This window comes from Felis catus, chromosome A1 (genome assembly GCF_018350175.1).
Source record: "Felis catus isolate Fca126 chromosome A1, F.catus_Fca126_mat1.0, whole genome shotgun sequence".
In the NCBI taxonomy this organism is placed as follows: Eukaryota; Metazoa; Chordata; class Mammalia; order Carnivora; family Felidae; genus Felis; species Felis catus.
The window spans coordinates 104,283,858-104,310,167 of NC_058368.1; the positions used below are offsets into that span (position 1 = coordinate 104,283,858).

Genomic DNA, 26,310 nt, shown 5'->3' on the forward strand with positions numbered 1-26,310 from the left:
ACGGATTCTACATAAAATAATAAATGAAAAATGGCACCAACAAAAAGTAGTATTTTGGGGGTTGCATAGCATCTTTGAATATTTTGGGTTTTGCCTTTTATGAGAGAATGAATGTAAAATATTCATGTTTTTAACAGAGGATATAATACTTTTCAATAAATATACTTAAGTTCCTTACTATGAACAGTTAAGGATTAGGAGGTGAGAAAGAGGAAGATGAAAAACAGGAAGAGGAGGAAAGGAGGTAGACAAAGGGCAAAATCAGTAGGTGTTTAGTATTTGTTGAACTAAAAACCTTTCATTTGCGTGTTTTCATGATTTAAGTGTCATTTGCTTCATCAAGTTTATGTCAGCCCTGGGAGACAGAACTGGAATTTGAACCCTGGTTTTCAGATTCTGTCAAGCGCATTTTCCTCTGCAATGAACATTTAAAAGGAAGATGAGGAAATGCATAGGGAACCACGTGCAGGAAGAGGACACAAAAACAAATGTCGGTGGGTTATATCCCCCTCTTGTGGCCTCTTGAATTATTGCCATTAAAGACAGCTCTTTTGTATTTCCAGCGCTAGAAGCTGGAATGGAGGTTTTATTCTGGGACTTGTCTTTCTAGGCATCCTAGTTTTGGATACTTCTTTATAACATAAAGTGAAGGATTATGCCTACTATTTCTGATCTTAAATAGTGAATGATCATATGTACTTGAGAGAGTAAAGTAATATTGTTAATGTGTTTTTTTTTTTTTTTTTTAACATTTATTTCTTTTTGGTAGAGAGAGAGAGAGAGCGAGCAAGCATGTGAGCAGGGAGGGGAGAGAGAGAGAGTGTGAGAATCCCAAGCAGGCCCTGCACTGTGAGCACAGAGCCTCATGTGGGTCTGGAACTCACAAACCATGAGATTGTGACCTGAGTTGGACGCTTAACTGACCGAGCCACCAAGGTGCCCCATTGTTAGTACAGTTTCATATCAGTTGATATTCATGCCTTAGCACCAGCTGTTAAAATAAGTCACATAAATTAGCTTGCATCTTAGTATGTTTAAGTAGATAGTTTTATTATACGTAAATCTTGTAGTTAAAGTTGCCCCGGTTGGCAAGTTTAACTTTTCACGTGGATTTTTTCTAGAGATGTCCTGAGGATCATCATTACACCAGTGTAGAAAAACAGATGGTAATCAGTGCACGTAGTTAATCCATGGTTGCATGGTACTTTTGTAAGTCTTCACGCCGTTTCTGGTCTTGAGAGAAGTATATAGCTGTGCCACTGAAAAGAAACACAAAATTCTTAGGGCTCTCGTTTCTGTCATTAGTTCCATCTCACAAATCTCCTTTGCAAGCAAAGGCAAAAGCGAGGTCTTTTCACCTGCCCGCTGTAGGAGAGACAAAGGGAGGTTAGCGTGTAACACTTCAAGTGGCCCCGATGTTGCTTGGACTGGTACTAGTGCAGCCGCGGTAGGTAACTTGGTTTCGTGTAATTTTTTCCCCCAGGAGATTAACGAGACCAGGAGGAAGCATGAAACTCGCTTGGTGGAGGTGGATTCTGGACGTCAGATTGAGTATGAGTACAAGCTGGCTCAGGCCCTTCACGAGATGCGAGAGCAACACGATGCCCAAGTGAAGCTGTACAAGGAGGAGCTGGAGCAGACTTACCATGCCAAAGTGAGCGGTCTCCTGTGAGCACGGGCTTGAGTCCTGAGAACCCTTGCATCAGGCACCCTGAAGAACATGACTTGACGGTTGCCTTGTTCTAGTTTTCCTAAATGAGTTCCCCTAGTCTCTATGAAAATAGAAAATGGACTTAAAAAAAGTTTTTTTTTAACGTTTATTCATTTTTGAGAGACACAGACAGTGTGTGAGCGGGGAAGGGCCAGAGAGAGGGAGGCACAGATCCGAAGCAGGCTCTGGGCTCTGAGCTGTCAGCCTAGAGCCCGATGCAGGGCTTGAACTCATGGACCACGAGATCATGACCTGAGCCAAAGTCGGCCACTTAACCGACTGAGCCACTGAGGCGCCTCGAAAATGGAGTTTTTAAAAAAGTTTTCTATAACGTAAATGATACTAGAAATTATTGAAAGAAAGTAGGGTTATTTCACCCATATCAGGGGTAAGGGTTTCTTAATAGAGGTAAGTTGTGTCTTAATAGTTAAACCCAAGCCTTCTGAAAATACTTCCCTCCCCGTGGCCAGTACTAATCATGCTGTCCTACATGTGCATTTAACAGCGAATGAATGTCAGACGGCACCTCGTTCTGACTTGCATGGCATCGTTGTGCATTGGTTGCGACCACCACAACTCAAGCTTTTTTGAACAGAGGCTAAATGGAAAGTGTGGTATTTCTTCCTCTGCCGCCATTATTCATCTAAAAATACTATAGAAACTTTCCACTTGTGTTAGCAGATCATGCAGAAATCTTTAACACCAATGAGTGTAGGCTTTCCTCATAAATGATTTTATCCCAGTGTGTGAAATGTAAATGATTTGATTAAAAAGGGTTAGTGGGGGGCGCCTGGTTGGCGCAGTCGGTTAAGCGTCCGACTTCAGCCAGGTCACGATCTCGCAGTCCGTGAGTTCGAGCCCCGCGTCAGGCTCTGGGTTGATGGCTCGGAGCCTGGAGCCTGTTTCCGCTTCTGTGTCTCCCTCTCTCTCTGCCCCTCCCCCGTTCATGCTCTGTCTCTCTCTGTCCCAAAAATAAATAAAAAACATTGAAAAAAAAATTTTAAAAAAAAAAAAAAAAAAAAAAAAAAAAAAAAAAAAAAAAAAGGGGTTAGTGGAAGACTTAGAAAAATTAAGGTCATCGTAATGTTGAATATAATTTCTGTTGAATGGCCTCAAACTGTTGATGTTGCTTTGAATTCATTTCTGAAGTAGTCCTTGGCTAGTGAAAGGGAGGGATCTTTGAAACCTTACATTGAATTGTCTGATACTCCATACTAGGCATTGTGCTGGGCAGTGAAGGAGCCAAAGTATAACGTAGGTTTCGTCCGTCACATAGACTGTGTCCCCAGAGGGAGCCAACAGACTGACAACGTCCAGAAAAATGTGTCTGAGGCACACGCAGAGCTGAATGTTATGGGCATTTGGAGAAATAGGATGTTTCTGTCTAAGGGGCTATATTTTGCTTCTGAAAGGAAGTGTTCTACTTGGTGGGAAATAATCTATGAGTTAGTACTCTCTGCTTTTGGCTTTATCTTTTTTTTTTTTTTTTTTTTTAAGTTTATTTATTTTGAGAGAATCCCAAGCAGGCTCCACACTGTCAGCTTGGAGCCACTTGTGGGGCTGGAACTCACGAACGGTGAGATCATGACCTGAGCCGAGAGATCAAGAGTCGGACAGTTAACCGACTGGGCCTCCCAGGCGCCCCTGGCTTTATCTTCTCTAATTAGATTTGGTGGGTTAGAGATATGTGATGTTTATTTTTCTACAGACATCACCCACAATTAAGTTGCTAGTACCCAGTCTCCTCATTAGCAGTATTACCTAACACATTAGAAATACTCAGGTAAAATATGTAAGTAATAAACTTTGGGGAGAGAACCTCATGTATTACCATTATTAAGCTCATATGTTGGGAATTGAACCTAAAGTCAGAAAGACGTGTAAGATAATTCATACCATGTCAGCAGACTTCATGATGCTTTTCCTGTTTCATCAGCCAGTTACTAGTAGGGCTTAGGTTTGAACCGAAATGCCTTGAGATGAATCATACTTCCTCATTGTTTGCTCTAAGTCACTAGATAAGGCTGACTCTTGTTTGTTCTTCTTTTAGCTGGAGAATGCCAGACTGTCATCAGAGATGAATACTTCTACTGTCAACAGTGCCAGGGAAGAGCTGATGGAAAGTCGTATGAGAATTGAGAGCCTTTCGTCTCAGCTTTCCAATCTACAGAAAGAGGTTAGTAAGTGTCTTCTTCCAAGAATAATGTAAGCTGCTCTTGAAGGCCACCTTGACCACTGTCGTCCACCTGCTTGGCTCAGCCTGATGTCATTGTGCAGAGAGCATCGTAGTTTTCTACACTCTTGTGTCACAGGGCTTTCCTGGTTTGTTCATTTTGCACTACATAAATGTCCCCTGGGTAGGACTGTTACTCCTAAATTAATAGATTACCCAGAACTAAAGAGGTTTCCCTTAGGAAGTGACATGCTGATTTATTTCTAGGGCTTACCCCTTGGACCCAGATTTTCTGAACCATCTAGCAGCCTCATCCTTTTTCTTCACATTTGGAAGCCATAATAAGAAAAACATGCAAAAATTCTTTGTGAGTGGTAAATGCTTTGTGATTTTGGACAGATTCTCTCAATGTTTGAACTACGTAATAATTAGGGTCATCAGATGTAGCATTAGTTGCCTATTAAGAATTTAGCAACTGATTCATTCGTCAGTACACCTAAGTTGCAAATGATGACATTGCTGGTTGTGCTGACGAAGTGCCTCCCAGTTGTGATGGGGCCCTGAAGGTGCATCTCCAAGCGGTGGGGACGCCGCTCGAAACCGGTCTCAGTGTATGGGTGGTGTTGATGTGGACACAAAGTACACAAGCGACCACTTAAGTATGCAGAATGCTTTGATAATCTGCCGCTCCCCTTAATTACTTGGCAAGTAATTTCAGCCTCCGTTTCCCGTCAGGGAGGAAATTTTTGTTGTTTTAAATTTTCCCCATAAGAATAAACTCTATTCTTGATCAAGTTTTCCTTCCATTTTATTTTATTTTATTTTATTTTATTTTTATTTTATTATTTTTAGTAAAATGTTTTTCTGATTATAAAACTGAAGACTTTTTTTTGCAAGAATTTAGAAAACAAGGTAAACAGTGAGTTACATAAAATGGGGTAATGTAAAAAAAAAGGGGGGGGGCGTCTGGGTGGCTCAGTGGGTAGAGCATCTGACTTTGGCTCAGGTCATGATCTCGCGGTCCGTGAGTTCGAGCCCGTCATCGGGCCCTGTGCTGACAGCTCAGAGCCTGGAGCCTGCTTCTGATTCTGTGTCTGCCTCTCTCTCTGCCCCTCCCCTGCTCATGCTTTATCTCTCTCACTCTCAAAAATGAATACATGTTAAAAAAAAAATTTAAAAAAAAGAAAGAAACTTGTATATTGCCTGTTTTGTGTACTTTATTATTCATGACATAATTTAAAAAATTATTTTAGACCTATTTTGTCCTGACAGTATTTTGAAGTTTTCATGTAGCAATAGGTCTAGAAGGATCTTTGAGTTCACTCAGTCCGCACATAATAATCTTAGGCCAAAGGCGGAGAAGTGATTGAGTTCACTCAGTCTGACACAGATCTAGGTGAGTTTAGATACTTGCCCAAGAGGCTGCAGGCTGATAGATGGGTTTTTCTCCTAGTTCCCTGTTTTTCCTTTTACCCCTCATACTCTTTAAAGATAATCTTTTTTTCCTTTGCACCATCTTAAGAGCTACCTTTCCAAAAAAAAATAGGCTTCTGTGTTCCTACTATGTGTTGACATTTACTATTTTTCTCCATTTAATAAATCATACTCTAGTCATCACCTTTCTCTGAATTTCACATGGCCCCTACACTTTTCTTTCTTGGCAGCTGCATATTCCGCTTAGTTATGCTAGGTATAGATGTTTTACAGACAGAGGCACAGACTTGCCTGTTAAATAGTGATAGGTTGTGAAACTTGGTAGCCACCTTTCCTGACTCAGGCTCAGGGCTGTTTCCCTCTTGGCTTCTTAGTTATACTCCTGTCCTTGACAGTTTTTTGTTAACTTCTGGTTAATGGTCTTTAAACAGTGTTAGGCGGGGCCCTGGGTTTCCAGGAGCTAACTCCTTACGAAATAGGAGAGATGCACCTCCTTCAGCCAGAATAGTTTTGAATTTCTTTGACTTTGGGGAGCTGCAGGGGGCAGGGTGTCCTTCCTCCATTCATTACTTGTATCAGATTTTATGGTAAGTAATATATCTTGAAGAGTGTCTTCATTAGTTCATAAACTTTAGCCTCTTAGAAAGAGAAGCAAAAAGCCACCCCTCCCAGTATTTCCCATTGTGCATTTTAACTGCATTTGTTGTTGGGCCATACCTGTTTCCTCATGCTGCCTCTTAGGCCATACAGTTTCCTTTTGGTTATTTGACTTATGCTAGTGAGGTACTTCTTAAACTTGATTTAAAATTGACATAGCCTTGGGGCACCTGGCTGGCTCAGGCAGTAGAGCATGAGACTCTTGATCTCAGGGTTGGAAATTTGAGCCCACGTTGGGTGTAGAGATTGCTTAAACATAAAAAAAATAATACTAAAAAAATAAAATTGACATAGCCTTTAAAATGCTGACTTAAAATATTTTTAAATAACATAGATACGATAGTAGTAGTCTTTTGAAATTAGGAATTTTGTATATTGCTTACAGCATTTCTTTTATTTCTGTCTAGTTTTTTAGTGGCCAAATTAATTGGTTGATCACAGTCTGTCTGGCTTGCAGAAGACTCTCCATTAGCACTTTGAAAGCACCTCTAAGTTTTTTTTTTTTTTTCTTTCTAACCTTCAGACTCTGGAAGCTTCTATTGTAGCTAGACCCTAATAAACTAGTACAATTATGTTACATACTATTAAAACAAACAAACAAACAAACAAACAAACAAACAAAAGACCAGCAGAAGTCAGCTATAAAGTATTTTAGAGTGAGGGGTAGGATCATACATGTAGATAATCTAGTTTGACTTCTTCATTTTTCAAATGTGGATACTGGTTTAGTGAGGTTAGTTACAGCTTGCCCAGAGTTTCGAAGGTACTTAATGGCAGACTTGCAAGAAGAATCTAGGTCTGTCTCTCATGTTGTATTCTTTGTGTTTGCCTACACGACAGGTGTTGTGTAGCTATTTAAAATATCATTTATTTCTAGGGGTGCCTGGGTGGCTTGCTTGAGTATCCAACTCTTGATTTTGGCTCACATCATGATCCTGGGATTGTGGGATCGAGCCCTGCGTCATGTTTCATGCTGAGCTTGGAACTTCCTTGAGATTCTCTGTTTCTCTCACTCTCTATCTCTGTCTCTCTCCCTCTGTCCCTCAACTCCATTTGTGCTCTCTCTCTCTCTCTCTCTCTCTAAAATTAAAAAAATATATATACAATTTATTTCTAAATGATTCAGAGTAACTTTAAAACTTTTTTATACCTTGATTTTGTTTTTTCCCCACTTATATAGCTCTGTAATATCAGAGGCAGAAAAGTAGAGACATTTTTAGGTTTACAAATCTGGGCTCAGAGGTTACCTCTGAATCTTGGGTACTTCATGCCTTTCATCAACTCCTTTAATGTTTGTTTATTTTGCAAGAGAATGAGAGAGAGGGGCGCCTGGGTGGCGCAGTCGGTTAAGCGTCCGACTTCAGCCAGGTCACGATCTCGCAGTCCGTGAGTTCGAGCCCCGCGTCGGGCTCTGGGCTGATGGCTCAGAGCCTGGAGCCTGCTTCCGATTCTATGTCTCCCTCTCTCTCTGCCCCTCGCCCGTTCATGCTCTGTCTCTCTCTGTCCCAAAAATAAATAAACGTTGAAAAAAAAAAAAAGAGAATGAGAGAGAGCGTGGGCAGGGGAGGGAAAGAGATAGAGTTCCAAGCAGGCTCCTCACTGTTAGTACAGAGCCTGACACGGGGCTCAAACCCAGAAACCGTGAGATCATGACCAGTCCCAAAACAAAGAATTGGATGCTTAACCAGTTGAGCCACCCAGGCGCCCCTGCAAATGCAGTTTAAATGCAAGTTTTCGAGGTAGGGATTATGTTTAGTATCACTCTTAAGATGAATGCCTCCTTCTGATATGGACTGTCAGATGCTGCTCTGGATTTTAATTAATTATTTTTTATTTATTTATTTATTTATTTTTTATTTTTGAGACAGAGAGAGACAGATCATGAACGGTGGAGGGGCAGAGAGAGAGGGAGACACAGAATCGGAAGCAGGCTCCAGGCTCTGAGCCATCAGCCCAGAGCCCGACGCGGGGCTCGAACTCACGGACCGTGAGACCGTGACCTGAGCTGAAGTCGGACGCTTAACCGACTGAGCCACCCAGGCGCCCCTAATTAATTATTTTTTAAATAACCTTTTTATTTTGGCATAATTCTGGATTTACAGAAAAGTTAGAAAGGTAGTACAGGCAGTTCCCCTGTCTCCCTCAACCAGTTTTCTCCCATTGTAAGCATCTTATATTATCATGGTATATTTGTCAAAATGAAAGCGCTGCTGTTGGTACAGTACTACTAACTAGACTGCAGACTATTTGGATTTTATCACATTTTCTATTGCACTTGTTTTCCTTCTCCAGGGTACCACCTGTCTCCCTAGTCTCATCAGGCCTGTGACAGTTTCTTAGGCTTTCCTTGTTTTTTATGACCTTGAGAGTGTTGAGAAGAACTGGCCACTTACCGTGTATACTGTCTCCCAATCTGAGTTTGTGTGGTGTTTTTCTCATGATTAGACTGGGGTTCTGGGTTTTAAGTGCCTTTCTTGTCTCATCATGTCAGGGGTCACATGACATCATTGGTGATACTAACCTTCATCACTGGTTAAGGTAGTGTTTGCCAGGTTTCTCCACTGTCATTACCATTTCTTTCTTTTTATACTCTGTTCTTGGAAAGCAACCCACTAAGTCCAGCCCACTCTTGAGGGTTAAGGGATGGGAAATAAGCTCTCCATCCTGAAGGGGTATCTACATTTATTAAGTGGAATTCCCTAGTAAAGATGTGTCTCTTCTTTTTAAAATTTATTTATATTTTATTCATTCATTTTGTTTATATTAGTATGGACTCATGAATATTTATTTTATCTTTTGGGTTAATCCAATTCTACATTCCTTTATTGGCTTAGATGGTCCCAGCTTTGGCTATTAGGAGTTCTGTCAGATTGCCTATCATGTCCCCCCTTTTTAAGCACTTTTTTACTTTCTAGTACTGTAAGATACTCCAGGTTCATCTTGTATTTTCCCTGCACTAGCCCTAGAATCAGACATTTCTCCATGGAGCCTTGGTTCTTTTTATTAGAGAATAGTATATAGAAATGATGATCTGGACACTGAGTGTCTCACTGGTCTGGGGGTGTCATTGCTTCTAGGCCCTCTTGTGGATGGAGCTAGCTGACATAGGTATTATGCTAAGCCGAGTTTACACACTTTCTATAACGTATTTCTGTCCACTTGTATTTATATTAAACAAAACCTAAGTTAATAAGATGTTTCTGACTAACCCCATCCCACAGGGTTCATTTTAGGCTTTCTTGTTTGCTTGTCTATAACTTTTCTCTTTTTTTTTTTTTTTTTTTTTAATTTTTTTTTCAACGTTTATTTATTTTTGGGACAGAGAGAGACAGAGCATGAACGGGGGAGGGGCAGAGAGAGAGGGAGACACAGAATCGGAAACAGGCTCCAGCCTCCTAGCCATCAGCCCAGAGCCCGACGCGGGGCTCGAACTCACGGACCGTGAGATCGTGACCTGGCTGAAGTCGGAGGCTTAACCGATTGCGCCACCCAGGCGCCCCTATAACTTTTCTCTTTGAGAGTAAAAAACCTAGTTTCTTCCATCCTGTTTACTTATTTGTTCAACCCAAGTATAGATGTAAAGCACTTTCAAAAATTTTAACCCATACCCCTGTGAGAAACACATAAACCGAGTAAAGGGTAGTGTTTCTGCACAGTGTAGATCCTCTTTTGATTTTTAGCCTTCTAGGTTTAATTTTTGCACGATACATGCCCTTTGGATTCTGCTCTGATGCAGCTACTTGTGATTCTAAGGGTGTGAACTATCTTTCAGGCTGAGTTGATCACCTTTGTCATTTTTTTGAGGTTACTGAGATGAATTCTGTCTTGGAGAAATACAGAAGAATAATAACCTAGTGAGCCACAAGGTTCTCAGATGAACTTTCTGGCTTAGGCTGTGTGATTTCTCATTTTTTTAAATTTTTTTTTTTTCAACGTTTATTTATTTTTGGGGACAGAGAGAGACAGAACATGAACGGGGGAGGGGCAGAGAGAGAGGGAGACACAGAATCGGAAACAGGCTCCAGGCTCTGAGCCATCAGCCCAGAGCCCGACGCGGGGCTCGAACTCACGGACCGTGAGATCGTGACCTGGCTGAAGTCGGACGCTTAACCGACTGCGCCACCCAGGCGCCCCTAATTTTTTTAAATACCAAATGCAAAGTTTTATGCTTAAAATAGTATCTTACAAACCACACTATATTGTACAGTCTTTGTATGCTGCCTGATCATGAGAGCGCAGCAGTCCTAAAGGGACACTGTCCCTGGGAATTACCAGAATCCCCTTCTGTGGTTTCTGCATAATTCCAGCAGTTCTCCAAAGCATACTTTCTCCCTTAGGTTTCTTTTTGTCAGTGAGTTTCCTACCTTTTTCGTTCTTTACCACTGAGTTTCCTATCTTTTTTTGTTCTTTACTTTTGTTAATTTATACTTTTGAGTGAAAAGGTTTGTAGGGGAGCCAGACTCGACTTTTACTAAAACCACAACTTTAAAAATTTTGTTTTATTTGGCCAAATACCGAAAAATTATATGTATGTTTATAACATACTGCATTTGAAGAATTTACCTCTTTTTGAAGTCTTTTACAAGTCAAAACTTCCCAAGGGCTGTATTTTGTATTTGAGAGATTTTGGTTTTTAATTTTTTTTAAGTTTACTTATTTTGAGAGATAGAGAATGTAAGTGGGAAGGGACTGAGAAAGAGGGAGATCATATATCTATCGATCTTAACAAAAAATATTCAAGCAGTCTTCTTATTTTATGTGTCGAGAGAGCCAGCCTGAGTGGGGGACGGGCAGAGGAAGAGGGATAGAGAGAATCTTTTATTTATTTTATTTATTTTTGAAAATTTTTAGCTTTATTTGTTTTCCCATCCAGGAAATGGTTTAAGATAGGTGCTTTGTGCTAATGTTGAAACATTCCTAGAAAGTAATTGTGTTCCCTTGACTCTGAAGTCTAGAGCATGTTTGGAGAGGATTCAAGAGTTGGAGGACTTGCTCGCTAAAGAAAGAGACAACTCTAGGCGCATGCTGTCTGACAAAGAGCGAGAGATGGCGGAAATAAGGGATCAGATGCAGCAACAGCTCAATGATTATGAACAACTTCTTGATGTAAAGTTAGCCCTGGACATGGAAATCAGTGCTTACAGGAAGCTCTTAGAGGGCGAAGAGGAGAGGTAAGTAACTTCGGTGTCACTCTGCCCCATACTTTTTGTCCTTCCCCTTTTTATTTAAGAGTAGTAAATAGGATTGAGCTTTTGCAAAAATTTTATTTTAGCATTTAAGGCAACCTTAAATATTTTCTCTGTCATATTTTAACACTGGAGTATAGATATAAGTAGAAATGGATCATCTATCTCTCTCAACAACAAAAATATTCAAGCAGTCTTTTTTATTGTATTGTATTCTATCTATCGTATTCTATTTTATTTTATTGTTTGAGAAACCGAGCACGAGTGGGGGAGAGGCCAGAGGAAGGGGGATAGATTTTTTGTTTTTGGAATTTTTTTTAGCTTTATTGAGATATAATTGACAAATAGAATTGCAATATATTGAAAGTGTACAACATGATGATTTGGTATATGTATACATTGTGAAAAGATTCCCACCCCAGAGTTAATTTTTTTTTTTTTTTCACCCCAGAGTTAATTAATATGTCAGTTAGGGAGAGAGAATCTTAAGCAGGCTCCATGCCCAGTGTGGAGCTTGACATGTGGCTGGATCTCGTGACTGTGAGATCATGACCTGAACTGAAATCAGGAGTTGGATACGCTAACCAACTGAGCCACCCAGATGTCCCTGTTACTATTATTTTAAATGCTGGACTGTGTCAAGATGCAGAGTCTTTTTCTTGAGATTTTAAATATTATGTTGTAAAATACTACATTTGCTGAAAGAGACCTTTATGCTTATTTTTCAAATATGGTTAGTGTATAAATCCTTTGATACCTGTTCTTAGAAAAAAGTTGCAAAGCCTAAGTGTCTGATTTAGAATAAAAAGCCAGGGCGCCTAGGTGGCTCAGTCGGTTAAACATCCGACTTCAGGCCAGGTCATGGTCTCACAGACTGTGACTTCTGGCCCCGCGTTGGGCTCTGCGCTGACAGCTCAGAGCCTGGAGCCTGCTTTGGATTCTGTGTGTCCATCTTTCTCTGCCCATCTCCTGCTCATGCTTTGTCTCTCAAAAATAAATAAATGTTAAAAAAAAAATTTGGAATGAGAAGCCATTTAGTTTCAGTGTTACATACATTGTAGTAGGTGGGTTGGTTCCTCTCCCCATGTTTTCCAGACTTCCTGCATAACAATTACATTCTGTTCCTAGGGAAAAACATTCCGATATTATTTTTTAAAGAACATTATGGTGGGCACTCTAGCACAAAGACTTTTGTCTTAGTTAAGATGTATATCAGCCTTGTTCAGCAGATCTTCAGTGATGTTTTGCTTTAGAAATGCATGTGCAGGATATTAATACCGTTTTTACTAAAGTTGGAAGTGCATAATTGTCTCATAAATGGATTATTTTTCCCCTGTAGATTGAAGCTCTCTCCAAGCCCTTCTTCTCGTGTGACAGTGTCCCGAGCATCCTCAAGTAGGAGCGTGCGCACGACCAGAGGGAAGCGGAAGAGAGTTGACGTAGAAGAGTCTGAGGCGAGCAGTAGCGTCAGCATCTCTCATTCCGCCTCGGCCACTGGCAATGTCTGCATTGAAGAGATCGATGTTGATGGGAAATTTATCCGCTTGAAGAACACTTCTGAACAGGTGAAAAACAGATTCCCCCTTTTTTTCTAGGAAGGCTTTGCTGATTGGTAGACTATTTTGCATTGCTAATAATTCCTCAGCCTTTATTTGGATTCAGTAGTCTTCACAGAATAAGAGTTGCCCTCCTCTATTTTTTACTTAAATTCACGAAGTAAAATACACATTGAAATAGGAGGAGGAAGAGGAGAGGGTACACTTAGTGATTTAAAGATGTCCTTCCTTAGCCTTTCTGTACAGAGCCACAGCTTTTTGTCACACTTGGCCATTCTGTCACAGTGGCCTTCCTAAGGATGAGTTGTTGTTACACCCTTCCCTAGCCAGATTGGTGGAAAAGTTGGAGTGGGAGTGTGAAAATGGGAGATATTTTTTCACAGCCGTTAACATCAGAAAAGGAAGGAAATGTGAGGCTAGAGTCAGATATATGCAGGGAGTATTTTGCTCTTTAAATGAATAAATGAATAAAAACTCATGATATAATTTATATGAAGAATTGTATGGAGCCCTATCTTGAAATTATTTGTTTAAAAGTTAGACAAAATATTCATAGCAGGGAATTGTGAGGTTTTGAGCTGGGGTTTTTGAGAGCTCAGAAGTGAAGTTCCTTCCTGGCTAGGCATCATGGAGCTGGAGGCCATGCAGGGGTATGTGCGATGATGCTGGATGGCAGGCCTGGGGGTTCCATGGGGGGTGCAGTGGGATGAATGTCACTTCCTGAAGCATTGTTTAGGATTTGTCAAATGTTGTTCGTGAAAACCACTCCTTTTCTCACCAGAGCTATTGAAGCTGCCTTGTGTGTGTGTGTGTGTGTGTGTGTGTGTGTGTGTGTGTGTGTGTGTGTATGAATACATAATTTGGATGGGCAAAGGAAAGCTAGTAGTTCACATACTAAAAGAGAACAGGCTCTGTGCCCTCTTAGTCACGACTTTAAAACCTGAAGAAAAAGAGTAGCCTCTGCTGCTCCATTATTGTAGTTTGGCTGTTTTTCAAAAGGCCTAATAGCCCTGTGTTGAGTTATTCTACAGCTGGCTTTCAGCCTGGTTTATTCCTGGCTTTGAGTTAGAGATGGATATAGATCAGTCCAGCTAATTGCTTTAAATACCCTGCACCTTTTCTCGGGTGTCAGGCAGCCCTGGGTAGCTTGGGGGCCTGCGGTGATAGACCTCACTTGGGACTGGCTCATTGCATCACTGACCCTTTTTCAGCCCCTCATGCTTTGAGGTAAGGGAGTTACATGTGGGCAGAAGTGGTATAGGTGCAAAAGATAAAGGACACATTTTCTTCCATCTGTTTTTATGTGTCTGTATTTTTTTAAAGCTTAAATTAATCAAATGTTAGATGTTTATGATCGTGATTATGACCGCTAGATTGTGTTGTAAATTTCAAAGACCCACCTGATCTAGCAGTGACTATGAACCATTTAGTTTGGTTCACATTCCTTTTATTCCAGTTTTGTCTTCTTTAAAATAAAGTACCTTAATATTAAAACTGTAGCACTATTGAAGTTACTGCTCTGCTAAATGACAAAACCATGTTTTCTTTTTGTAGTAGGAAAATAGATTCCTAGGAAGACTCCCATAGAGCCTTCTTAGTTTAACTGCCTGTGTAAGTTCATTTATATGGTTATCTATCGCTTTCTGTATATTTCATGTGACCTTGTTTTATTCTTTTTGTGAATAGGATCAGCCAATGGGAGGCTGGGAAATGATCAGAAAAATTGGAGACACATCAGTCAGTTATAAATATACCTCAAGATATGTGCTGAAGGCAGGCCAGACTGTTACAGTAAGTGAATTTAATCATCATTTAATTTAACTTCAGTGTCTTAACTAACAGTTAAAGTAATTCAAGAAAATTTTTGGCTTCAAGGGAAGCATTTTAGAAGTGGGCATTAAAACATCTTTGACATTATTAGGGAATTACAAGTACTATTAAAGATTTTTAAAATCCTATTTTATTGAGAGTGGTAATTGACTATTAAAAGTGAAAGTATTGACCTGTGAATAATCTTTATTTTGTCTACTCCAGTAGATATAAAACAGCTGTCTCTTGACATTATTGTAGCCAGTCTGATTCAGGAGATACTGCTTAGCATAAAGAACTATTAGGATAATCTTTTAATGCTAAGGTATGCCTTAAAATGACAGTTGTCTGCCTTGGGTGACTGACCTTCAGCATCATTTGGGTAGTGCTTTGGTGTCCAGGACCCACCTCACCCTTAGTCACCATCTCTGGTGTTGGATTAGAGACCTGTGGTTTGAACAATAGTCATTAAGTGATAGATCCTAGAAAGAATCACTTTTTTTTTTGAAGTTTATTTACTTAGAGAGAGGGAGAGAAAAAGAGCGTGTACGCATGTGAGTGGCAGAGGGAGGGAGACAGAGAATCCCAAACAGGCTCTGCGCTGTCAGCACGGAGCCCGACATGGGCTCGAGCTCGCAAACTATGAAGTCATGACCTGAGCTGAAACCAAGAGTCAGACGCTTAACTGACTGAACCACCTAGGTGCCCCCAGAATCACTTTTTTAAACATAATTTAGCGAGGGTAACGTGGTTTTTACATACATAGTGTTTACATTTCTAGATTTGCAGAGAGATGGGCTTTTTGTGTCACTCTGTATTTTGAGTTCTAAGTGGTTCACTGACCGTTGGCTGTGCTCTGAAACATCACATCTTTAATAGTTACTAAATGTCATTAGCATACTTTCTATAGAAGTAGCATCATTGAGCAAACACAAAATTTCTTTTTTTCTTAGTAGATTTTGTAAATTGTTAACTTTGATAAAGATGTGAAAATGGTTCATATTTTCGTTCTTGAAGGATAGAGAAGTAACTTTTACCAATTTCTTTTAAAAATACTAAACACATATTTTTAAATTTATGATTGATACACATTTAGTGTTTAAGATCAGAGGCTCAAACTAGTTAGGACTTTTCTTTTAAAAAGTGTCCTAGAGCTTGATACCACATTGGGAAAATATGAGATGCTAATTTTGTAATAATGGGTAAAAAATGGAAACAAATATTCTAACCACACTATCTTTTCTTCTCATTAGTCATTACTATAGTGAGAGAAAATTGTTCAGTCCTCTTACATGTCTTTTGGAGGTTGCATAATGTGGTGGAGAGAATCTGACATTTTAATTCAGAAGATTTCAGAATTGAGTGTGCTCTCTGTCTCTGTAAAGTAATGTGAAACCATTATGCCAATCATAGGCTTTTTCCATTAGATATAGTTCCTCAGGGACCAAATAGATAAATATACTATAGGTCTAGTGGAGCTCAATTATCATATAAAATAATGTGATTTTTTTTTTTTTTTTAAGTAGCTAGCCTTAAATATGATAAGAAGCTCTTTGGAACATGGTAGTGATAAGTAATCTTCCTGTAAAATTGTACTAGACAATAGCAAAGATTAATTTAAAGCTCTAGAACACAAAGAAAGAAGTACTTAATTTAAAATTTTCTTGTAGCCACATCAAAGTAAAAAAGATGTGAAATTAACTTCAGTGTTATATTTTATATAATCCACTATATCCAGAATACTATTCTTTCAACATGTGATCAGTATAAAAAATTATTAAGTCAGATATTTTACCTTTTTTTTTTAGAATTTATTTTTTTATTTTTTATTGTTTTTTAACGTTTATTTATTTTTGAGACAGAGAGAGACAGAGCATGAACCGGGGAGGGGCAGAGAGAGAGAGGGAGACACAGAATCTGAAATAGGCTCCAGGCTCTGAGCTGTCAGCACAGAGGTCTGACGCAGGGCTCGAACTCACGGACTGCGAGATCATGACCTGAGCTGAAGTCGGACGCTCAACCGACTGAGCCACCCAGGCGCCCCTACCTTTTTTTTTTTTTAAACTATGTGTTCAAACTTACAGCTGTCCTCACAGTACATCTCCATTTTGACCAGCCACATTTCAAATGTTCAGAAACCACATATGGCTAGCACATGGAACAGGATGACTCTGGGATGTTTAATTTTTTTTTTTTTAACTTTTATTTATTATTGAGAGGCAGAGACAGAACATAAGCATGGGGGGGACAGAGAACGGGAGAGACACAGAATCTGAAGCAGGATCCAGGTTCTGAGCTGTCAGCACAGAGCCCAACACGGGGCTCGAACTCACAAGCCATGAGATCATGACCTGAGCTGAAGTCGGACACCTGACTGACTGAGCCACCCAAGCACCCTAGACTCTGGGACATTTTAGATGTAGATTAAATTACCCAGTAAGGTTACTGACATTTTGTGATTATTAACAACACTAAACCAACTATATGATTCCATATGGACTAGTGAAAATGTCTTGCTTGAATCGAGGAAAACATTAACATTCCACAAACCTGACAGCCTAGTTCCAGTTCATTTTTTGTTTTACCCCAGTAAATGCTCCTTGTCAGTTTCCAGCTATAATGCTGACGAAAGATCTTGAAGCTTCAGGTGAGCATCTACAGAGGATGGGCTCCCTCGTAGTTAGTAATTCATAGATTTTCCTCCCCATTTAAAAAGATGTCTGCCTGTATGATCTCCAGTCTTCATTTTGCCATCATGTAGCCATTTATATTGTAAAATAATTTATGGGGTGTAAGACTTTCCTTTATATTTTCATACACTCTTTTTTTTCTTTTTTTAAACAATAGATGCATTTTATTTTATTTATTTATTTATTTATTTATTTCAACATTTATTTAGTTTTGGGACAGAGAGAGACAGAGCATGAACGGGGGAGGGGCAGAGAGAGAGGGAGACACAGAATCGGAAACAGGCTCCAGGCTCTGAGCCATCAGCCCAGAGTCTGACGCGGGGCTCGAACTCACAGACCGCAAGATCATGACCTGGCTGAAGTCAGACGCTTAACCGACTGTGCCACCCAGGCGCCCCTCTATTTTCATATACTCTTTCAGAAGCATCAAGATTGGTGGTCGTGTCCCTACAGATGGAGGTTGTGGAGCTGGAGTGATTTGTCCCTGGCTCAGAGCCAGAGTTTTTGACTCACATTTTCTCCACTCTACCAATACTCTTTTGCCTATAAAATACATTAAAAATATGGCAGAATTTCCATGCTTATTAGGAGGGAAATGTAATTTTTTTGGTTTTGCCTATTTCAGTAGCATTCCTGTTTATCAGTGAGTAATGGGTGATTTGTTCCTTTCCTGTTTTCTTTTCGGAGTTCAGTATCAGACACTCCTGACGTATTGTGACAGAGCCCCTAGTTGGAGACCTACTAGTTTATATTAGAATATTCTAGGTGGGCTCTCTGCTGCAGAAGTTTTGAGAGAAGTTAGCGGTATCTCTTAACTTCCTGCTCTAGGCAGCTGGAGGCTACTATTGGAGCTGGTCAGAGGGCTCCACCCCGGAAGAATGGCCCATAAAACCCATAGAGTAACAGTAGCGACAGTGAGAGCTGAGCTTTGCCGAGTGAGCCAGCCCCTCTGTGCGGGTAGAGTAATCCCATGCGTTCCAGGTTTCACTTCTGTCATTTCATGCCTAATGAGAGTAAGGTCACTTGCACACATTCAGCTGACATGTTGAGGGGTAGGAGGTGAATATGGACAACGTCCCCTCAGATCCCTGTGCATCACCATTCACATTTATCGGTTGGGGAAGCCGAGGCCTAGAAAGGTTCTCCTGGATGCACAGCTAGTCATACAGCAGGTCTCTGAACCTGGGACTCAGTTCTGAGAGTTAGAATCCGTTCTCTTATAAAGTATCCAAGTCTCTTGGTTATTTTGCTGTCGTTGGGATGTGGGAGAGCTGGGATCTGGATCGACTCATGTCCTTTCTCTTTTCTAGATTTGGGCTGCAAATGCTGGCGTCACAGCCAGTCCTCCCACTGACCTCATCTGGAAGAACCAGAACTCTTGGGGCACTGGTGAAGATGTGAAGGTGATATTGAAAAATTCTCAGGGAGAGGTAAGGCCATTTTGTCAGCACTACCACACTGTATGTTCCCCTTGAAAGTTCATTGTGCAAGACGATTTCTCTTCAGAAATCACATTGAAATGGGAAGTAGTTGATTGCTTACACCAGACCAAGGCCGCTCAGTAAATCCAAGTGAAGCTGACTTCAGATTTTAGGAGTGAAGTAGGAATGTATTGTGGACTCTGAACATACAGGACAGTAGTTCTGTCTCCACTGCCACTGGCTTTGTGACTTTCGGCAAGTTCCTTTACTTTAGTCTTCTCATTTTACAGTGGAGATGATAAAGACAAGTAATATAATTGTGATGGTATTAATAGGAGGAATACAATATAAATGAGATAATCGTTGGGAAATGCTTGCAACAGCATCTGGCCTCTGGTGACTGCTTATGTTTTCACCTTGTTGCTAGCTCAGAGTGTTTGTGAAACTGTGAGTTTGAAGACTGTGGAGTGTACATCTGCTTGATATTTCTATTTTTAACATGTCTGTCCTAGATTCTTATCAAAGAACCTTACCTACCCGTGCTGTCAGGTAAAGACACCCCTACCATATGTGCACGTGCACTCCCACTCAAGAAGTGGGAGTCTGCGGAGGAAGGAGCGGTTGCAGGCCAACTCGCAGCAGCCCCTTAGGGCTTCCTTCTCCGCCGCTGTAATGCCGAGTGCAGACCTCTCACCTGTACGGGGCTTGTCTGGTTGGCCTGTCTCATTACAGTAATCAGCACAGCACATTGAGGGTGAGGACCTACGGTGAATTTTCTTGGCACATATTTCAGTAAGAATTTACTGGATAAAAAAATTTTAATTAAACGTGGGCCTTCCCTTGAGTTCAGAGAAATAAAGTAACACGTTTGCAATGTGGGTGTGGGGTGTTTGCATCAGGAGCCCCGTGCCGTGCCACCTTCCTGTCTGTCTCTCACTGCACACATGCGCTGGTGTTGGGACCGCTTTTCACATGAATTCACGGTCTGCTGGATGAAGAGTGCCCTTGATCTCAGACTGAGTGGTTCTGATTCACCGTAGACCTCAGTACGGTCGTATGAGATTTCAGGGCACGCGTGAAGATTTCCCCTCCAGGTCCTTGGCTAGCCTCTCCGGTGGGGGCGTAGTTGACACTTGCTGTTGCTTACTCCATCTTCAAGGTGTTGGATCTTCTCCGCAGGAGAAAGAAGAGGCTTCTTGCCATCAGCACTTTGGAAACTTTCCCAGGGTCGCTGGGGCCGCCACCCAAGTGCTGCATTCCCCCGACACCTGATGTGGGCAGCACACTTGACACTCTCACAGTGTTGCCGAAAGTGGCGATTTGCTCAGGTTGAAAAGCACCGTTAGAAGGGGCCCTGGCAGATGAGATGGGCTTTTGTGAACCATGGAAATCCAGTCATCACCTGTGTACCATTTGTGAAAGCCTATCTAGTTAGAAGTGGTCTTATGGGAAGGTATTTGGAATGTAGCAGTTTAAAGCCCACAAGATAGAGTGACATGTGAACAAAGCAGATCCCGTGACTGGGGTCAGGCTTGAAGGTGGTATTACAGTGACGTTTCGATAAAGCTGACTGAAGCTTTGGTTTCTCTGAACTTAAACCATTGAATATTAGATTATTTGCTTGGTCGGTTTTGTTCTTTTAACAGACTTCTGTCTTCTGCTTGCTAGGCTGTATTTAAAGTGACTTTTGTCAAATGAGGAAAATAGGATGAATACAGTTTCTATTTTTGCGGTTGCCAGCCAAGTAAATTTGGTATTTAGTCGTTAATTCTGAAACCGTGTTTATTAGTAAATTCCAGACCATATTTGCAACAATCCATAATCACTACCATAAAGACCATTTTTCTGTAAGTTTGTAGGTAATTGGCATAAGTCAGTTTATTTTTTTACATATATTTTCTTCTTGCCTGAGGCATTGGAAATGTCAGAAAACCCACTTAAACCAACCCTCCTGGGAATATCTGGGCTCACACACCCAGAAATCCAGCAGTAGTGGACTTGATCCAGGAGTTCACTCACTGTCACCAAGGATCTTCTTTGTCTGTTTGCTGAGCGTCTCTGTGGTTGATGTGGGATGGGTGCTGGAGTTCCTGGAAGTGCATCATTCCAGGTTGGCTTTTTGTGGGAAAGAGCCTCTTTCCCTGTGACATTCCCATCTTGGGCTTTACTCTCCTCGTACCAGCATGGCTCACAGGCTCCCTTCTAACCCGGTTCCTGGAGTCAGGAGGACAGAGCTTGAGTATTCTCTCTCTAGCAGCTTGATCCCCTCTGCTCCTTGTGACTCATTTGTCCCATCTCCACAGGAGAGATGGGTACCCAGGTGAAACTGGGGACTCTCACTGAGAAAGGAGGGAGGAGGTGCTAGATGATTAAAAACACCCAAGTGTTGACATGCTAAAATGTTCTTCTGTGAGGGAAATAAGAAATAAAAGTCTCTACCTTCTGGAATATAGTCCTAACTGAAGCTTTTATATATGTGAATGATTGCTTGTCTGTACAGAGATACCATAGTTTAACAGCTCCTCCATCGAAAAACAGCCCTGTAACATTTGCTGATTTCTGTGCTGTGGATATCCCATACTGTCACTGTGGTGTTTCCAGCATATCCGCATGTCATGACTGAGCACAGTTGGCAGAGGTGAGCGCATCAGCTGGTACTGGCTGGCTTCAGTGCATGCCTGAATAGTGTACCTTTGTGCGTGCAAGGCTTAACAGGGACAGACTCCTAATACGTTTTACAGAGAGGCCATTTATATGTGTCTTTCAGGGCACTTGATAGGGTTGGATGAGAGGAACTTTTTGGATAAAGACACTTATTAGCGCCTTGACTAATAATTTCCTGGGCCCAACCCTTCCAACGATTTTTGGTTCTAAATGTGTTTTATGATTTTTCTATCAATTTTTAGACATTATTTAGTACACTGATTTTCTATACAGGCCTTCTGCATTGGATTATTTGGTTTTTAAATGTCATCACATGAAAGGTGCTTAACAGCAGGCTTATATTAAAAATAACTAAAGGGGCACCTGGGTGTCTCAGTTGGTTAAGCGTCCAACTTCAACTCAGGTCATGATCTCACAATTCGTGGGGTTGAGCCCTGTGTCAGTGACAGCTCAGAGCCTTGGAGCCTGCTTTGGATTCTGTGTCTCCCTCTCTCTGTCCCTCCCCTGCTCATGCTCTGTCTCTCTCTCTCAAAAATAAATAATAAAACATTAAAAAAAAAAAAGTAGTTCACGTGAGGGGCACCTGGGTGGCTCAGTTAAGTGTCTAGCTCTTGATTTCCGCTCAGGTCATGATCTCATGGGTTCGTGAGATTGAGCCCCGCATTGAGCTCTGTGCCGAGAGTGCAGAGCCTGGTTAGGATTCTGTCTCTCCCTCTCTCTCGGCCCCTCTCCCACATGTGCTCATGCCCATCCTCTCTCATTCTCTCCCTAAAAATAAACATTTTTAAAAAGTAGTTCAGGGGCGCCTGGGTGGCTCAGTCGGTTAAGCGTCCAACTTCGGCTCATGTCATGATCTCACAGTTCGTGGGTTCGAGCCCTGCATCAGGCTCTGTGCTGACAACTCAGAGCCTGGAGCCTGTTTCATATTCTGTGTCTCCCTCTCTCTCTCTGACCCACCCCTGTTCATGCTCTGTCTCTCTCTGTCTCAAAAATCAGTAAATGTTAAAAAAAATTTTTTTTAAATAAAAAAAATAAAAATAAAAAGTAGTTCAGGTGAATTAACTTATAATTAACTTAGTTGGGCAAGTTCCTGCTTACGGAGTTTCACATTTGAGGAAAATAACGTCACATGCTTTAAGAATGTTTGCAAGATGAGGTGTATATGTTTGTCACGTGCTGCCTGAGCTGGAATGTGAGAATTCTGTAGCAGGGTTTCTTTGACTTTTCTTGCCTCGTTTTAGGATGAATTGTGGAAGGCTGGGTACTCTGAGCACTTTTTGAGAATTCTTCTTCTATTTTGTATGCCGCCATCCCCCAATTGATACCTGACTTCAAAGAATTATAATTGATGTAAGGCTCACATGCTTTTTTGTTAGTGCTGATTTGGTCAGAGCACGCTAATGTTTGTGAAGTGGCTGTTCGTGTACCTGAGCACTGACTGACCTCACAGAGTTGAAGTTTCCAGCTGAGACTCTCACTCTCTGTCTTCCTTGGCCGTGTAACGTAATCAAAATTCCCCACAAAACACTAGTGTACTACCTTGCTTCATTTATGAGATATATCCCTGGACATAAATTTAAAGTTGAACTCTGATTTGTAAGACAACCTTCTTTGGTTTTCTTTCTCTGCTATTTTAAACGAGCTGGTTGTGTGTTAAATTCCAGATAAGCTTTTACTGACGGAATTTTAGCATCTTTGTCTGTGGAGTTATCCTTCTTGAGTGACCTTAGGACTTGGTACAGAATAAAATGAGATGCTCTGCAGCAGGCTGTAGGACACTCATTTACTTGCTGCCAGATCGTCAGGTCAGCCTCTTGCTTACACACACATACTGCTGTGCTGTGCAAGTCAGCGTTCTCCACAGGAGAGGCATCTGTACTGGTGCCTTTCAGGAGAAAATGGAAACGGTGAATGATGAAACTATTTTCTGTGCAGAATACATTGGAGCTTCACTGGTGTGTTATTAGTAAATGGCGCTCATCTGTCTTGGTTCCATTTCCTGAGAGGAAAGTTGTTGAAGGTGGACTGTTGCCACCGTGTTGCCTGCGATCACAGCATTTGGCCTTCAGCTTCATTTAATTCAGAGTTTCTTCAGTGCCTTCTTTTTGTGAGGAGCCAGGACCTTGAAGCTGCATTCAGGTTGAGTGTTACAAAGAGTCTCGTGTGCCAGATTGTTCACAGAGTTCTTAGTAAGCGAATGGGATCAGAAGCATTGGAATCTTTGCAGCCGGTATTTCAAATTGGATACCGGTAGCTCCTCTGTGGGGAATATTGAAAATCTAACAACTGCTACTAGTCGTGTAAAATATCCTGTTCACTAGCTAAAGCTATTGATGAAGCACTTTCTTCTTTTTTAGAAAATAATCCCTGATGCAGGAAAGGTGCTGTTTCTAAAAGTTAAGCAAAGATAAGTTCCCTCTCCCCAACTGCCTTTGCGATAGTTATGACGTTGACTTAAAAGTTACTCTTGTTTTCAGGAGGTTGCTCAAAGAAGTACAGTCTTTAAAACAACCATACCTGAAGAAGAGGAGGAGGAGGAAGCGGCACCTGAAGTGGTTGTTGAGGAAGAGATTTTCCACCAGCAGGTATCACTTTAATATATTTATTTAAAATTTTATTGAAAGAATTACACAGAAACCAAAATCAGCAGTGGATTTGGTCTTTTTCCCTATTACTTGAACCAGATGAGTGATTTGCCTCCTGGGGTTTGTTTTTCCCGAGGGGACATTCAAGATAGTACATTAGACAGTGTTAGAAGAAAATGATAGCACTTCTTTAAAACAATTTTTTTCTCCTTATATCCAATTTCAGTTTTTATCATATTTCATAATGTACATAATATGCAGGACATGTTGTGTATCACTTATAAATAAATATATATGGGTTGGAATGCATGCTCAAAATTATTTACTGGAGAGTTCTGTGATAGAGGTTTATTTTAGATCACTAATTAGAGTATCTGCATATAAACTTAAAAAAGCCAGAGTAATATTCTACTGCAGTGGGAAACAAAAATTCTTGCTATATTAAATTCCAAGGGGCGCCTGGATGGCTCAGTCGGTTAAACTATATTAAATTCCAAATCATCTAATTATAAGATAGATTTTAGCTGATGCTTGGGCTTTTGAGAGCCCTTGAAATAAACTCCAAATTTGATTTTAATTAATTAAATTGGAATTATTAATAAGTAATAAGCCTTCAGTTTATAGTCTCAAGCTGTTTGAGTCAGGTGATTAATCAAAATTCCTACCCTTATCCTTATAAGACTTTGTTTCTATGTTTCCAGCTTTATAAGTCGGTTCATTTTGCTTCATTGGCCCCAGTCCTACTCCGAATAAACATTCTCTTAGGTGGTTAACCCCCAGGGTTGAGAACCACGTGATGGGGGTTGTATGAGGTAGAACGAACTTTGGGATACTTCCTAATACATTTTGGAGGACTGTTCAAGAACAGCTACTTTAGCCTTAACTTTCACAAGAAACCAGGACAAGATCCATTTCCTGCCCCCAGTGGGAAGCATTATAATGAGTGGAAGTAAAATAACAATGTAAGAGATCTCTCAAGGTGGCAGAGAAGTGGCTCAGAGTATGATTTGTAGCAGGTCGGATGCTGGAGAAGACTGTCTAGGCCACCAGAATTGTTGAGAAGATCCCTGGGAAATATGCTTATCCAGTAATTTGAAAGTTGGGCAGTTATTTGGGTATCAGAAGACCCAAATACACCCAAATAAACCCACAGTGGTGTTTGCATTACCTGTTGGCTGCATTAACATACACCCCAAAACATAAGTGACTTAGAACAAGTGTTTCTTACTTGCCTTGATTCTGTGGTTTGACTGGGCTCAGCTGGGCAAGTCTTTTGCTCCATGTGATGGAGAGAAAGTTAATGACACAGTTGTATTCAGCTGGGATCTTGGCTGGGGCTGGAATGTTCTCCTTGTTTCTCTCCATGTTGCTTTATCTTTTTTTTTTTTTTTTTTTTAAGTATTTATTTATTTTGGGAGAGACTGAGATAATGTGAGTTGGGGAGGGGCAGAGAGAGCGGGAGACAGAATCCCAAGCAGACTCCACATTGTCAGCACAGAGCCTGATGCGGGGCTTAAACCCACGAAACCGTGAGATCATGCATGACCTGAGCTGAAACCAAGAGTCGGACACTTAACAAACTGAGCCACCCAGGCGCCCCCACGTTGTTTTATCTTTTGGTAGTTTAGCTGAACTCTTGTTTATAACATGGCAGCTGGCTTCCATAAGGGGGAGAAAGAGAGCACCAGATCTCTTAAAGGCTAGGCCCATATTCTCTTAGACAAAGTGAGTCTGTAGGCCATCTTCAGCCGTAGGCAAGGGCAAATAGTCCTCAGCTCTGATGGGGAGGAGTGAGGCAGAGAACCTGCGGTGATCTTCTGTTCACCACAAAGGACGTGTCAGGATGTCAGTGTTAGGTGTATCTGTCCAGTTGTATCGTAGGATACACGTCATACGTAGATGAAATGGGAAGCTTTGGTGGTAAGTGTGCAGTCTGGGCTGCCTGGGCAGAGAGCTTCTGCACACGTTGGAGCCAAGCAGATGCTAATACTAATCTGCAGTTGACTCCAGAAGGGAGATTAGAGAGACACTGAGGGACTGTGAATGGAGGTTCATTAAGACCTAGTGACTGAACTTGAGAGGGGAGAGAAGGAGAAGAAGGCAGATGGGTGAGGCGTTTAGCTTTGGTGATCAGAGTAGATAATGATGTCAAGTTTTAAAAGAGGGAAGATGGAAGGGTAGATATTTTAAATTCTCATTAGAGAATGGGTCCAGTGGCCTTTCGAATTGATAAGGTTTTTTTGGTGGCCTTCAAGAAACCAATTTCAGCCAAGTCTGGTGGTGAGTGACAGGTCCGACTGTGTGGTTTTAAGGAATTAGTGCGTGGTGAAAGACAAGAACAGAGAGAGCCATGTTGACTTCACGTCTGAGGATGATGCCGGAGCCTGTGCTTTGGGATGTGCAAGCAGAGGACCCAGCCAGCTG

At 41.1% G+C, this 26,310-nt stretch overlaps 1 protein-coding gene across 1 annotated transcript in view; it reads left to right on the forward strand.

Moving 5' to 3' along the window:
* The window catches only part of LMNB1 (lamin B1), a 57,296-nt gene that overhangs the window by 29,779 nt on the left and 1,207 nt on the right, over positions 1-26,310 (forward strand). Inside the window, exons 4-10 of the mRNA XM_019835509.3 lie at positions 1,484-1,654; positions 3,762-3,887; positions 10,926-11,146; positions 12,501-12,726; positions 14,404-14,508; positions 18,527-18,646; positions 23,779-23,886. Coding sequence (XP_019691068.2) covers positions 1,484-1,654; positions 3,762-3,887; positions 10,926-11,146; positions 12,501-12,726; positions 14,404-14,508; positions 18,527-18,646; positions 23,779-23,886 — 1,077 coding nt within the window. The remainder of the gene's footprint in view (positions 1-1,483; positions 1,655-3,761; positions 3,888-10,925; positions 11,147-12,500; positions 12,727-14,403; positions 14,509-18,526; positions 18,647-23,778; positions 23,887-26,310) is intronic.